The sequence below is a fragment of the Astyanax mexicanus genome, chromosome 6, assembly GCF_023375975.1.
Source record: "Astyanax mexicanus isolate ESR-SI-001 chromosome 6, AstMex3_surface, whole genome shotgun sequence".
NCBI classification, from domain to species: Eukaryota; Metazoa; Chordata; class Actinopteri; order Characiformes; family Acestrorhamphidae; genus Astyanax; species Astyanax mexicanus.
Genome location: NC_064413.1, coordinates 29598090 through 29615037, shown reverse-complemented (window position 1 = coordinate 29615037; position 16948 = coordinate 29598090). Strand labels below are relative to the sequence as shown.

Sequence of the window (16948 nt, the reverse complement as noted above, 5' to 3'; positions counted from 1 at the left end):
CCCGCATCCAAAAAGTCCCACCAACTGGAAGCTATGAGCATAATGCATATAACAGCCTAAGAGAGAGCAGCACAACACTCCACATCTTAAACACCCATCTGTCCATTACTTACAAATCCCACTTTTGTAAGTAGACTGGAGAACACAGGTGAGCTCTGATCAACACAACAAAGCATTCTTAAGAGTCATACATACACTACATTAACTGTGCAGAGCAGAAAGTGTCTTGAAGTAACTGACAGTTAAGAGAAGAGAACAGAGTAAAAGAAAAGACACTGAAGAGATGTGATGGGAAGAGAAAGAGAAGAGAAGCAAAATGAGGAGAAGAGAAGCAAAGTGATGAGAATAGAAGTGAGAAGAAGAGAAAAATTAAAGCAAAGTGAGAAGAACAGATGTAAGAAGAATAGAAGTGAGGAGAAGAGAAGTGACAAGAAGAGAACAACTGAAGCAAACTGAGGAGAAAAGTTAAGAGAGAAGTAAAGAGAAGAGAACTGAAGAGAAGTAACGAAAAGAGAAGAAAAGTGAAGAGAAATGAAGTAAAAAGAAGGGAAAAAGTGTAGAGAAGTGATGAGAAGTGAAAAGGAAAAAAGAGAAGAAAAAGTGAATAGAAGTGAAAGGAAATGAGAAAAAGACAAGTTAAGAAAAGAAAACAGAATAAGAGAAGGTGAAAAAGTGAAAAGAAGTGAAGAGAAAAGAGAAGTAAAAAGAAAAGAAAAAATGAGAAAAAGTAAAGAGAAGTAAAATGAAAAGAAAAGAGAAAACCGAAAAAAGATATGAAGAACAAATTAAGGCTGATGATGATGACGATGGTGAAGATGATGATAAAGAGGATGAGGGGTGTGTGTGTCTCTGGTATGAACTAAACTCCTCCTTAGTACATTTTGACTTCCCCTGTTCTACAATACAGGAATCATCTGAACTAAAGCTTCTTTCTCTTCACACATCCCTTCATTCACACCCTCAGCCCCCCCCCCCCTTCTCCTCTTCCTTCCTCCCATCTCTATCCATTATTCACTCTTTCTGTTCTTTTTATCCCCCCTTATCCATTTAGCCATTTTTCAGCTGGTTGCCTCAACTACACAACCTAGCCTTTCACTTCTTTGGGCCTCTTTTGTTAATTTCTGTGTGTGTGTGTGTTTGTGTTTAAATGTCTCTATTACACACCTCCCAGCATGCCACTGGCTCTCCTTTTCATTCCACAATTCCTTTCTCATTTTTTCTCCACTGTTGGTCAGATTTACAGCCTCTCTCTCACATTCTCTCTCTCTGTTCCTCAGTGTCTCTCGCCATTCTTATAAATGAACCTCTCTCACTTGTACAGTTGTCCTTCTGCCCCCTGCAGTCTCTCTCTCTCCTCCCTCTCAAATCACCAGCATACTCCTTCTATTGTTAGAGAGAGTTATGACCCCTCCCTTCCCTCACTTCATCACTTTTTTCAGTGACCTGTCTACTTTCTCTCCCCTTTTTCTCCTCCGTCTCTCCACCCGTCTGTCCCCTCTCACCTTCGGTAAATGGCTCCCAGTCGTACACTCGGCCCATGAACTCTTTATTGTTGAACGCAGCGCACTGCTCCGCTCTGGAATCCACCGGAGAACCGGGACAGGGCTGCAGAAAGAAAGAGAGAGAGAGCGAGAGAGAGAGAGAAAGAGAGAGAGAGAAGGAGAGTGAACCTATTTAGTTACAGTACCCCATAAGACATATGGTTAATATTATCAACACAAAATAAATCAAATAAGAATGTAAAACATATATTTCCCAACATATGCGAAAACATAATAAACACATTTAGGTTTACTATTACTATTGTTATTAACTTCTTTTACAAATATGCTATTTTTGATTATGTTGATTTTTTATGTCTAGCATTTCCTGGTGTCTCTCAAAAATAATGTGAATGTTAACATGTTGTATTTAATATAACAATGCAAACATATAATTTTTGTGTGGGATTTGTTTAAGCAGACTGTGTTTGTCTATTGTTGTTACTTAGATGAAGATCATAACACATTTAATGATCAATTTATGCAGAAATCCAAGTAATTTAAAAGGGTTCACATATTTTTTCTTGCAAGTGTATATTAAAGTTTTTGGCAGTTAGTATCGATGCTAAAAGTCAGACTCAGCTTGGTTGGAACAGGTTAGCCGTGATGATAACAGCTGGACATACAGTAGCAAAATTGGAACAGAGATGCTAACAGAGACAGCAGCAGGGTTAAACAGGCCTGGAGCAGGTTAACAGCATTCCTAAAAGCTGGGCTCAGCAGGGTGCTAACAGTGATGCTAACAGTTAGCCGTGGCAGTCAGCAAAACACTGCTAAAGGCCTGCCAAAAAGCAGCAGTCACTTCTAGTGTACACTCGACAAATAAATAATAGCGAAATCAGAGAGCATCCTCATTTAACTACTCTTTTGTGCTTCGTATCTGATATGAGAACATGAATAAGAGGAGGAAGGTGTGATTGAATATGAAGAATTGTTTTGTTTTGTTCTGAGATGCTGGTGTTTTTGTGTTAGGGGCACAAATAAACACAGAGTGTTCATTTAACACCCTTTCACATAAAAATATCTGGTTCATAAATTATATTTAAATTTGCTAGAATGGAAAGACTTAAGCTAATTTTGCACAAAATCTTCAATCCCTCAACATCGAACCCCATAACACTGGGTTGAATGGTTGTTACGGGGTTAAACGACTGCAGATTTTTGTCTTCATAAAAAGGGCAGCCATCCACTGGAATGGCTGAGTGCACTCTACTTTGGCATTATTCTGCACTTGATACAGTAATGCTAATAAAGTTAGCTAAACTGAATGGAGGTATTTAGTTACAGTACTTCAGGTTCATACAGTAAAAGAGTGTGTGAGAGAAGGGAGACAGAGAGATAGATGCTGGGTTGGCCTGTATGGACAGCACTGTATTAACCACCATATGGAAATAATAGAGGACCTGGAAACACACACACACATAAATTTCTGCAGAGAAAGAGAGAAAAAGTAAGAGAGAAAAGGAGAGAGAGAAGAACTGGCAGGTGGGTAAGAGAGAAAGAGAGAGGGAGAGTGACAGCGAGACGGACAGAGTGAGCACGAGTAGAAAGTGTGAGAGACGTGAGGCAAAAGTTCAGATCCAAACAAAGAGCCAAGAAAATGAAATACAGTCAAGAAACACACTGAGCAGAGCAGGAGAGTGGAAACCTGACTGAGACTGAACCACAGACATGCAGACACGAAAACATCTCTGGGGACTAATATGGACAGCGCTGACATAATAAAAAAGAAATGTGTCACCCTGGAAAGAGACAGTTGAAGAAATGTATGTGCGTGTATTGGGGTGAACGATATGGCTCTAAAATAATATCATGATTTGTAATGGTATTTACACGATAGCGATACTCTTGGAGATATGACAACACACTGAATAAGAAAAAAAAACATATATTATAGGAATACACTACTGCAACAAAATGAATATTACATTTTATTATTGCATACAATATTATATGGCACACCTCAAACTGAGATATTTAAAAATACAAGAATTTGATTATTAACAGATTAGTAACAGAACTTAATGATTTAGAATGTCATGATACTAATAATGCACTCCAAATATCTCCATATATCCAGGATTAAAGTAAAAGAAATGATACTGGAGAGATAAAATCTGTCTCTAGTAGGTATATAATGGGATATGAGAACAGTGTGAATGTTTCTTTTGCTTAAAACAGCAAAAAAAGAGTAGTACCCTCATGTAATAGTTAGGGGTGGGTGATATGGTACGATATTTCAGGGTAAAATATCGTTCCAATATGTTCATAACTAGACACAGAGATATTGAATAACATGCAACTTATGCACTGAGATTAAATACTATTAACAATGAAATGTTAGAAATAGTTTTTTAACTGCATCATCCTTAAAGGGGTAAACATGGTTCTCTAAAGCCTTAAATTCTAAGATGATTGTACTGGTCCCAGATTTCCATTCCCAATAAGAGTGTGGTAAAAACAGCTCCATCTGCCAGATTCATAAAACTCTGCGGTGATGGCACCATGCCTACACACTGTGTATGGCACAATAATGAAGTTCTATTCATAAAATCACCGCAGCGCTGATCAGCATAGCTCTTACTACACAACCACATATGTATTTGTTACACCCCTAGTAAAAGCCAATCAAAATCCACATGTTGACTAGAATGATCATGTGTATTAAAAAACACTGCATAGACACACAAACAAGCTAAAATATCACAGTTTAAGTAAAAGCTAAAAGTAAAAGTTAAAATTGGAAAAATATTCCTAAAGAAAATGCGAGTGTGATCGCAGCTCAGCATTTGATACAGATGTTGGTTGATAAGGTGTTGCCAAAAGAGGTTGGTGAGGTGTTACAACGGCATTAGCATTAGGCTACGTTTACACAGTGTCGATGTCTGAATTGGACTAATAAGAGAAAGAAGAAGAAGACAAAAATAAGAAAAACTATAGAGTGACAGGTTCCATATTCCATGTTCCAAAATAATAAAAAACATCCAGACTTACAGGGAGTCCCAGCACACAAACTATGTAAAACTATGTCTATCCTTAATCTCATACCAAGGTGTGCTGTTTATAAACACATGGGTTCTGAGAGTGTATGCAGTGTCTGTTGGCACTTTGCACTGTACAGAGTGTGTATATGTGTTTGTGTGCGTGTGTGGCAAGTAAGCCTGTTTAAGCTGATGTATTACCGAAATTAAACACAGAGATATCCCCTTACATTCCTGTAATGCTGGAAGAGAAAGAGAGAGAGAGAGAGAGAGAGAGAGAGAGAGAGAGAAAGTGAGGGTGAGAGAGATAACAAGAGACAGAGAAAAAGGGAGACAGAGAGAGAGAGGTTCAGACAGAGAGAGAGAGAGAGTGAGAGAGAGGTTCAGACAGAGAGAGAGAGAGAGGGCAGTTAGAGAGCAAGAGAGAGAGAGGGCAGATACAGAGCACGAGAGAGAGAAAGAGAGAGAGATGTCTTTCCTTGCGTCCACTACTTTAATCCAAGAGTGATCCTTTCTAATGGAACCACTGACAAAAGAGGGCACATACAGGTCTCTCTCTCTCTCTCTTTCTCTCTCTCTCTCTCTCTCTCTCTCTCTCTCTCTCTCTCTCTCTCACACACACACACACACACACACACACAGCTCAATCAGGTCCCATTACAAGGAGAGGCCACAAGTTGTGAGCTCGGTGGGTGATCAGGGTATAGGGTTTGCATACACACACAAGGGTGGATTAGATGTCCATAGAGGGTAAATGTGGTGAGAGCTTCTCTGCACTTGATGTGAACCCTCACCACAGAACAGCTGTGCGCACACACACACACACACCTCGCCACATTCTCTTTTCACTTACTTTACTTTGGAGAACTCCCTCAAATATTTTGTCCTTCTTTCTCTCTTTCTCTCTCACTGTCTTTCTCTCAGTATGTCTCTCCCTTTCAGTTATGTTTTTCCACTCAGCTCTCCAGCTGCCTAAATCTAAAAGCATCTGCTCAGGTACAACATATTTCATTCATATTGAAATATGGCACACACACACACACACATACGCACGCAAACACACACGCGCACACAAACGCACACTCCCACTCAGACACACAGTATTATATGCAAATATAAATTTGGTTCGCCCCTGGTCAAATGACATGTGTTTTTGATTATCTAACTGTAAATAAGGGAACTAATCCTCTACAGAGAGCAAACACATACAGACAGTATGTAACTGCACATTTACTGTTTATTTGGCCTAAAGCAGCATCATGAAAGCATTAGCATTTCTTGATCCTGTGCTCTCCACCTCTAAAGAACACATTTCAAACATGCATTTTTGGACAAGCAGAGAAATACTGGAAAACTGTCACTGGAAGTAAAAGAGTCATGTGGATGAAGAGAAGGGGGAGGAGGAGAGGGTAAAGTATTATTACAGGATCTTGTGTAAATATAACTCTGTTTAACCAGTTCTCAACATTTATGTGTTGCAATTTGTTACCAGCTGTGTTTATATGTATATGTGTTTGTTCTGTATAGTAGCCACTGCTACATGTGTTTACAAAAAAAACCTCTTTGTGTGTATATAAATGAACCATGTGTAAGTATGTTTGTGTCTGTGTGTGTGGAGGAGCACTGTTTGTAATGACACTTAATGGCTCACCTGTGTGTGTGTGTGTGTGTGTGTGTTTAAATGTTATTCTCTGAGACTGTGTATACAACACTGCCTCTGGATGGCCATTTCTAGATAGCATAAACTGTGTGAGGGGCCCACTGCTGCTGTGCATGTGTGTGTGTGGGTGTATGTGTGTGAATGTCTTCACACATGTTCAATGTTCACACATGTGGAGAAGAAGCAGGAGAAAACCAATAGGAGAGAAGCAGGAAATGTAAAAAGAGAAATCAGTTTAGTAGGGAGCTCTAAAACATTCGATTGAGGATTAATGAACAGTGCTAAAACCTAAACTGGTTTGTAAAAGGGGAGCTGGGGGGCATATTGTTTTGAGGTTGTCTCTATTCTGTAATTTTATAAAATTTCTATGATTTAATTTTCAGTTATGTCCATTCTCATTATCTTTTAGGGTAATATCTTAAAGAATTGCGCCCGATTTACCACAGAGACATGTACTATTGACAATGTGAGTCTATAGCTAAAAATGCAATTTTACAGACACACATACACACAGCTGGCCAATGATCTCAATAGAATTTGTTATCTAGTTGTATGTAGCATGTTACTTTGTGTTAACAAAATTTGATATCAGGACAACATTTAATGTCAACATCCCCTTGATGTAGAATAGTGACCATAGCCAATGCTGGATCAGTGTTCTCTGGAATGATGGTGCTCCATCCAATACTTTTGTGATGTTTAGGAAAGGATAAAGCTTGATTTCTGAAGGGACAATAAACAAACAGGTGTCCCTATGTCCATACAGCGTAAGTATGTATAAGTGTAAGTATGTTTTACATTGTGTCAAAATGTAATGAGAAACAGACCAGTAGAAATTATCCAAAATTGATTTTTATTAATTAAATTAATAAAAAAAACAAGAAGGGAGAGGGACACAGAGACACAGTAAGAGACTGTGAGAGAGACAGAAGTAAACACTGAAGTGCCACAGCTATTGAGAAGAACAATGGGAATGTAAATGAAACAGAAGAACAACAGAAACACAAACAATGCGGGGGCGGGGGATAGTGACTGAAATGTGCACATTAACACTAACAACACTCACACTAAAATAAAATATCATACAGTGAAAGTAGAGCACAAAATATCCTGAAGCTGTTTACAGTATTATAGAAACAAACAGCCATAAAACAAACACACAGCAAATAAATGCATTACTGGGACACACGCCATGAGGAGATTCCTTGGTGTGGAGAAAGGATATGAAGTGGCTCTCGAGACTAAACTAGGCGGAAACACAGGTGACAGACAGCTGTCCGACCCCAGCTGGGATTTTGGTCAGTTCCTGTTTAGCTGTTCATGTATCAGCCCAGAGAGTGTTTAGAAAATTTAAACAGCAAGAAATCGCTGACCAGGCAAACCATAAATCTTAACCATTAAATTTAACGTGTGCAGCAAATTCGAGTCACGCTGCAAAAGCAGGGGATAAAATTTGGTGATAAACATAGACATTTACAATCTATCTCCATCAATCTCCCATTTTTCATGACTCTTGAAAAAGGAAACAGCTCGTAATCAAGGAATAAACATAACCAAATGGCGATATATGCTTTTTCACTGCAGAGTACATAAACTCAATGAGTTTAAGACTGTTGTGTTTCTACATTGTGCATACAGATAATTCAGCTCACTATCAAAAGCTGAGTTTAATCATAGGAGAATCTGGTCAGGGTCACAGAGCGTCCGGGAACTACTTGGGAATCACTAGGCTTAAGTTGGGAACAGTCATTTGACAGATCACCAGTCCAGTGCAGGGTAACAGGGGTAATTTATCACAGCCACTTCACCAGCCTTGTGTATTTTTGGGAGGTGGAAAGAAACCAGCATACCTGGTGGAAACCCTGAAACACTGACATGGGGAGAACACACCAATCTCCTCACTAGGTAGGAAAAACCCACACACCCATCAACCCAGGCCTCAAGAGCTGTATAACACAGGCAATAGGTCATACATTGGGCAAAGGCTACTGTTTCATTACAAGCCTCATTCTAAAATCATATCTTGCTGGTAGTGCTGGGCGGTATACCGGTTCATACGGTAAACAGGCCGTCAGTTGAGAACCACAACAAGCTAACACACTGGAAGCTAAGCTCCGTGGAGCCAATTTATAGTCCTGCTTTGAAACTATGGCGTAGTCACGCGTCGCCGCGTACCCTATGGTGCACGTCCACTGGCACTTAAGCCCCAACGCATCCCATTCATTTCAATGAAGAGAGCCGTCGCATACTGTGGTGCATGCTGGGTTGCGATGCGTTGAGCGCAGCCCCGCCCTCCGGTAAGAAAGTTGAGCAGATATGAACTTTATTCAAATGAATCCGGCCGCCACGCTGCATCCAGCCAATCAGGAAACAGCAGGCTGCCACGCCACACATATATACGAGCCTCACACACACAGAACAGGCGCCTTTCAAACACAGAAGAGAGGCTAAAAATTTATAGAACTATAGCTCACAGTGAGGTTTACTAAAAATGTAAAATCTTAAACCTATGATTGACTACATTTGTTGGTTCATTTGAATTAAAAAATGTCACGGACACACCCACACGCGGCGAGCCGAGAGATCCGCCATGGCGACATGCGTTAAAGAAAAAAGGGCTAGTGGACACGCATCGCAATGCATGTCGCGGACAGTCGCGGTCCACCGTGGTCCACCCACCCTATTCCCACCTTTGCAGTTTAAACTGCAGAACAACGCAGAAGTATAAACACGCTCTGCTTCACAGACTAACACAGAAATGGTACTGGGTACAGAATCATTTATGCAGCAAACTTAATAAAATAGTTTTGTAAAGGAAGCCGTGTTAAAGTTGTTGGTGTATCTCTTTTTAAGGTCTATTGTTTACATTCTTCATCTGTTTTTCTGCTTATAAAGTCTGGTTTCTTCATATATTGTGTAGTTTGTTGGACAAAATAAATCCAATAGTAATTATAGCCTTAATTTAAAGCCTTTGTGTTTTATAACATATGTACTGTACATATGTATACTGTGATATACAGAGAAACCATCAGAATATTGAAAAATACTGTGATATACATTTTTGGTCATACTGCCCAGGACTACTTGCTGGTTATTTTCAAGAAGAAGTGACATCAACCTGTCTGTAATACGAAACAAAACTGTCCCTGAAATGGCATACACCATGACAATGCTTCTTTATAGGAAAGTGTTTATTTATGGTGTTTATGGATTAATATATCCTATTCTACTGTATAAGAGTCTTTATTTAGGTATTGTATGGACTTTACTTCCTGTTGTAGTTTACAGTGTTTAATTAGAGTACTTATGGTCTAGCATATCCATTTCTTCTGCACAGGAGTGTCTACAGCAGGTGTTTATAACCTAATAACCTCTACATAAGTGTTTATTGCATGTGTTTATAGACTATTAAATTATATTCTACTGTAGATAGGTTTTTATTGCAGGAGAGTATGGACCTACAAATTCCATTCTACCATATGGACTTCTGCTATCTCCTACTGTATTGTATTAAATGCTTGTTTGTGGGAGTGATTGCTGAAGGTGACTAATGTCTAATAATCTAGTGTATACAATATGTTTACTGAGGGTGTTTTAATAGACTTTTAGTTATCTACTGTAGTACATTAGAGAGTTTATTGAGGATGTTTATGGACAAAAGAGTGTATTTAGAGTAGTATTTAGAATTTACTAAGCGATGTATCCTATTGGCTAGATTGTGCTGAATCTAGAGTTATAGCCAGAATGCTTAATGTAACGAAAAACACAAATCTAAAAGCAGGAAGGCTTTAATGTAGGTCTGAAAGTGTTAAATCATAGGCTAAGTCTGGCTGACTTTTATGGGTAATATTTGAACCATTTGGTAAATATATGTCTCATTTCTGGGAGGAAAACTGGAAACTTGTGATGAATCTGACTGGATGTTAAGCAGCAGGATTTTAAAAAGTTCTTAACTGCGGCTGATTTGTAGAAGCGGTCTTTAAATCAGTGGTTAAATTAGAAAGCAAATTTCCCACTCACGCTCGCAGGGTCAGTGGGAGCAGAGCTTGGCTTTGACAGTGCAGTGCAAATGTTTATTCAGAGACTGCGAAAGGGAGGGGGCGAGAGAAAGAGAGATAGCGCGAGTGAAAGAGGGAGAGCAATTGCAGGCTTAGTGCCATGCCGTTTCACTAAGTCTGTTTCTAAAGCCTGCAGATTCTCTCTCTGTTTCTCATTCTTCTCAGCTGCCTTTTGCTTTGTTTTCATGTTTTTTTTTCTCTCTCTCACTGACTCTTGCTCTCTTTCTCTCTTTTTAACCCTCACATTCCTCACTTCTCCATTTCTTTCTATCCTTGCTTCTCGTTTTCTTACTTTTCCATGGAGCTCTTTTTCTCTACCCCCACCTGATTACTGTGTCTGAAAATATCAGTGTGCACGTGCACACATGTGTAACTCAGCGTGTGCTTTCCTCATTCTCTGCAGTGTGTGAAAACAGTGCCCTCTTTCATTGCACTATAACTTAACTGCATCACCCCCCCAACTACCTTATTTTCTTTTTTCCCTACTTTCAGTTCCTCCAGTGCTGCACCATACACACACATATTGCACACACTTGGTTTTACCATTGGTTTTACACCAGGGTAGGACATGATACAAGGCATATCTTATACGCACAATATATATGCCAACCCCCTCTTAAAAATGCATAACAAACACACCCACCTCCTACAATGACATGCCAAAAGTCATGGGACAACATTATATAAATTTACAATAATGTGTTACCTCAGGTGACAGCTTGGAAATGTCCAGACCCATATAAGATTTACAGTGTTGTTATCTGGCAAAAGAGACTGAACAATGGCCAATGTGCTCATGGCAAGGCAACATAAATTATTATTAGGACTGGCGAGTATTACAGAATCAAATCACTCTCCCTGCCACCTTCCAATCCACTAAATACAAGTCTGTGTATATCAACAGGCAGCTTTTTTATAGCTACACTCTTAAAAATAAACAAGCCATATATAAAGGGTTCTTTCAGCAATGCCAGCAATGCAATGTTCCAGGGAGAACACCATGCTTGACCTTTAAATCACTTGACTGATTAAAAGGTTTGATTTCTAATACAAAACAAAAATGGTTCATCTGTAAAATTGTTTATAGAACCCTTTTAAGCACCTCTATTTTTAAGAGTTTAAAAAGTTAGGAATATTATTTTGGCCCTAATATTGAACCATAGGCTTACTCTTAATATTCTGAAGTAAGAGGCACACTCACACACACACACACACACACACACACACACACACACACACACACAAATACATGCAGTGGAAGTGAATCTGGGCCTGGAGTTGTGTAACTGAATGATTCAGCTGTCACAGGATGGTTATTAGTGTCAGTGGAACCAAACACACAGGACTGTTGCCAACACATAGCAACGGCTTCTGCTACTAACTTCAAGTCAAGTGGAAAGCAGCTATGTGTGTGTGTGCGTGATTTTAAAGCTGCATCACTTAACACTCTCTTAATAGTAGTCACACTGATAATGACAAGCTGTCTACACCCATACACACCAAACACGCACATATATGTACATGCATACATGCATACTGTAATTATGTGTGCACACACAAAAACACTGCAGGACCACTGAGGACCACTGCAAAACAGATGCAAAACAGTGTAGTGTGCAGTAGGGGTGTAATGGTATGTGTATTCTTTACGAACAGTTACGGTATGGGGGTCATGGTTCGATTCGCTTAAACGCACACAGAATACACGGTACAGGCAGTCTATAGGAGACTTGTGAAACCAATCAATGTAATGCGGAACTATTGTTCACAGGAGTGTTGCAAATAGAAAGTGTAGCTGTAGCACTGTTGCTACTAGCAACTCGTTTCTGCCTAAGCTTGCGATGAGAAGTTCAGCTCTGAGCACACGGACTCAGTATGGCGACTGGAAACAGAGCGTATCAACGCACTCCATTGTGGAGACACGTAGGCTACAGCACAGTTTTCTTTGTTCTTTTACTGTCTACTTATTAGACACTCCTCCTTAGCTGCTTCACCTTGTAGATGTAAAGTCAGAGGCAGAAACACATCTATTGCTGCATAGTTTGTGTTGATCATCCTTTAGTCCTTCATCAGTGGTCACAGGATTATGCCCACACAATGCTGCTGGATGGATATTTCTGTAGGTCCTGTGGGATCCTGACCATTGAAGAACAGGGTGAAAAAGAATAATCAAGTATGCAGAGAAACAGAAGGACTACAGCCTGTAAATAAAGAACTACAAAGTGCTTCTATATGATCACTGGAGCTGACAACAATGCAGAGACCATAAGCATAGTAACAGGGAGGTGGTGTTAATGTAATGGCTGACCAATATATAATCTCATACTGACGAACAAGCTTGGAGCGGACAGGAAAAAAGTCAGAGTTCTTGTATCTCCAGGAGAGTGTTTCTCAGCCACATACTGGGAAAGCAATTACAGACATATTAAAGAGCTGGAGAGCAAGAGGGTGTGATGTGAAGGAGGTTGACAGCATACACACACACACACACACACATGTACACGAACACACATTCACAATGAGGAACCTGGCTTTACATCTCAACCCCTGAAAAAGACCTACAGGCTGGAAGAACAAAAGAAAAAAAGGAAAAAATGAAAGAAAAAAGAAGTAGCCACAAAGACCCCCGAGAAAAATATCCCATCCTGGCTTCCACACTTCTCCTCCTCTGTTTCAGTGCCATCCACATACTCTCTGTGTGTTTGTGTGAGTGTGAGCCTCTGCCAACATCTATGAAGCATGAAGGCTGCTTAGCTCCAAAAGCAGGACGCCAGTTTAAGACGCCCATCGTGAGCGTGTGAAGATCTTCCAGCTCTGAGTGAGACGGCGTTACCGCCCGTACTGCCGGAGACAGAGACTTGAACAGAGCAAGAGTGTAAATCTCTGATCTCACTATGATTTGAGTCACAATTTTTCACATAATTTAATACATATCTTTTTCTATAAGGTTCTAACTAAAGATGGCCCAGATCCAGACCACTGATTTATCAAAAATGTAACGTTACGTTGTTCCTCCAGGAGTTCACTATAGACTGTTCTGCAAAAATACTCCTTGCTATTTTACCGGAGGGGGCACAAGGTGTGAAAATAGACTGTTGAAGAGGTATAAGATAGCAAGAAGCATCGTGACACGTACAATAGGGCCTGTGATCAATCATAGAATTGTTATTGTGTGACTTTTTTTGTGTGTTTGTTTAAGAAATTAAAGAAGAGAAATATTCAAGACAAATGCATATTTAAATGAAAATCATTTATATAGCTATTTAGTACTATTTTGTGATAAAAAAAATTAAACAATTGTTTCAATAATTAAATATTAATTAAATGTGTTCTTTCCTTTTTTTTTTACTGCATTACCAAAGTAACAGACCAGGACTCAGTACCGGCAAATATTAAAAATCAATTTACATACTGCTAACCCGTGACTTCTGGAACGTCAGTGTACAGTATTATAGATTAGTACCTTTAGATCATTGCATAAAAATACGCTGACCCGTGTAGCCAGGGAGCACTAAAGCAGTCCAAATGGAAATGAAGCATGTAGCTTTGGAAGAAAAACTGACAGGAGCGGCACCTCCTGCTCCGCTAAAATGACTTTGAAGGAAAGCAGCTGGCAGACGGACTACAATTTCCCCCCGAACGTCCTCACCAAAACAAACCAGCATCTGGAGCAGAGCTTATCCACAGCATCCACAGCAAAAATACCACATCCCTGCACTTGACTAGCCTGAGCACATTTATTGGAAAGCAGTGCATTGCTAGTTCTGCTAATCTGTTGATGGATAATTTACTTCAGTCATCCTCTAAACTTTCAACAGTGGTCATTTTCTGACCACAGAGCTGCTCTTGGCTGGATATTTTGAGCGTTGGACCACCATTAACTTAGCAGGTACACAAATGTGTGTAAAAATGATTGATAGAGCAGATGCTAACAATGAGTTACAGGCTGAGGTTTGGACAACTATATAGTGAACCTATAAGGTCGGAGGACCTCACAAAGTGGTCAATAAATGAAGGGGAAAAAGGGGTATTGGGTTTCAAATAAAATGCAGAGTAAGTGCAGACTCTGAAAATAATCAAGGTGGAAAACGAGCCAGTGGCTTACTTTACAAGTATCAGAGGAGGCATTTGCTGGTCCTCACCCTCCAACTGTCAAAAGCTTTTCAAAGTATTGGGTCCTAGTCCTAGTAAGTGGTGGGTTTACTGGCTAAACTGGAGGGGAATTTGGGTTTAAAAACAAACCTGTAAAGAACATTCTTTTAGCCTTCCATTGGTTCTTCGCACATGCATCAATCAGCCATAACATTAACACCACTGACAAAGTAAAACAAATATATATTTTCTTATCGTCATATACCAGGGCACCTGTCAAAGAGTGGATATATTAGTCAGAAAAAAATAGCTCTGATGTTCTAGATGACTGGGTAATTAAAAACATCAGGCATGTCTTATGGGGTGTTCCTAGAATGCAGTTCCTAGAAGTCAGTACCTACCAAAAGTGGTCCAAGAAAGCACAATCTCTTGTTGCCAGATACCACAAAACACTTCTAGAGGTCTTGTGAAGTTTTGGCATCCTTTAAATGTAACAATGAAACTAATAAAATGGTAGAACCACTGCAACCACTTGGCAACACCTGAGCAACCACCTGAGACATAACAGCAACCCCCTGTAATACCATAGAACTGCCTTGGTACCAGCTATCAACACTGTACCAACCACATAGAAAGACCACAGCAAACAACCTTGCAACCACTTAGCAACACCATAGCAACCATCAGATAGGGAACAGATGGACAAGTGGGTCATCTGCTTTAAGGATCAATAAAGATGCCATTCATTAAGGACCCACCTCACAACGTACAGAACTTAAAGAATCTGCCCCTAACATACCGATGCCAGATACTGGAGGGCACTCCTGGAAGACACTCTTCTCAATATTAGGCGTTGGAGGTATTTATGCCTATAATTCTTCTATGTCTTAATATTTAATAGTAATAATTACACTATGCCTGGAATGTGCTTGTGTTATTCTTCAGTTATTATAAGGCAGCACGTCCAAGTGGTGTTTTCCAGAATAGGAGGTGCTAACTTCCAAACAACACAGGGATGGGGACTTTTGAGAGCTTCATGGAAAAAGTTAAATATTATTATAACAAACTAAGTTATTTCACACTCTTCCGGGAACAAAAAAATGTAGCCAAACGGATTCAGGCATGCGAGAAATCTGAATATCTTTTAATCTGATTATCTAATGTTCAGCAGGTCACAACATCACTAAGCTCTGTTCTAATTTGACCCTCAATTGCTCACTCTGGGGACACTGGTTCAATAATAACATGCTGCACTCTGCCACCACACTGAGATTAGTCTAATGTCAGCTCTGTACACTCTAATTTAACATCAGCTATTCAGGTAGAGTAAATAACATTCTCTTACAGAAAAAAAAACACACAAAAATACCTGCTCTTAAAGCAGTGTGCTGCTGAGACATCTGATACGACTGTGCTGCCTTGTACTAACTGAGCTCCTCTGGCCTGCTAAGTAGCTGAGCTAAGCTTAGGAGCTGAAATGCTGCGTGCGGTCCAGCGTGACCGGCATCAAACAATGGAAATTCTACTAAGTAACCAGGAGAGTCAGTTCACAAAGACCTTACACTCTAAACATCACAGAGAGTGAACAACTATGATCATTAAACAAAGGTGATTATCACTTTCACATTGACTATATAGCACTTCTAAATGTCCACATCGTCGCTGTCATATGAAAAACAGTCAATGTAAAGAGTTTATTTCAGGTCATTTTAAAGTATTTCTATTGGTCCGTTCATCAAGAAATTTTGGCAGAGTGTAAGGGACAGTTTGTCTTTTCAAATAATGTAGTAAACTAAAAATCAACAAAAATGGAGATACTTGTTTTTCATTGGACAGCAACAATATAATTGTCTACGGTTTATGAGCTCATAAATTAGTTACAGAAATATGTTATGTATAGTTAATAAAGGCCCTAATGTTTTAAGATACAGCATTTCTGTGATTTCACACATTATAATGAACTGCCATATTTGTGTCCCTCAACCCTGAAACTGCTTTAACATCATTGTGTTTTTTTTCTGTTAGATTTTAAAAGTGTTTTTAAAGCCTAATGTATACTTATGCATCAAACCTATGCCACAGCCTATGAGTACCCTGCATATAGCCACAGACCCTACGCCATAGCCTACGCTCTAGCCCGATGCACACCAACCCAGAAATCCGTGTCTCAAAAAGTGCACAAATATCAGTACTCTTCACGTTTAAACATCTAGACTGTTGTTTTTAGAGATGGAGGACATGGCATAAATAATTGTTGATTAATCGACTAATCAGAAAAACATATCAGATTAGTTGACTACAAAAATAATCATTAGTTGCAGCACACCCTGCTGTACAGAAAAAACAGAGTTATTATGTAGCGGTAAAGAATCCTGAATCTGACTCAAAGTGCTGCTAATAAAATCAGGGTTGCAGACAGGCTTGAGTGATGAAATGATTGAACCACAGATAGTTCCAACTTCACAAATGTGACTGGCTGGGAGGAGTTCTGTAAGAGCCAAAATCTTCAAACTAATATCTGTAAGTATTAGACAGCCTTGCTTGCCTATACCCTAGCACAAACCAAACAATACACTATTAAAACAATATACTAATAAAGTTGCCAAACAGAAGCAA

General features: G+C 39.5%; 1 protein-coding gene across 1 annotated transcript in view; it reads right to left on the bottom strand.

Annotated features, from left to right (window-relative positions):
- Positions 1–16948, bottom strand: part of adamtsl4 (ADAMTS-like 4) — a 51292-nt gene that overhangs the window by 20414 nt on the left and 13930 nt on the right. The window contains exon 5 of the mRNA XM_022673762.2: positions 1503–1605. Within this exon, the coding sequence (XP_022529483.2) occupies positions 1503–1605 (103 nt within the window). The remainder of the gene's footprint in view (positions 1–1502; positions 1606–16948) is intronic.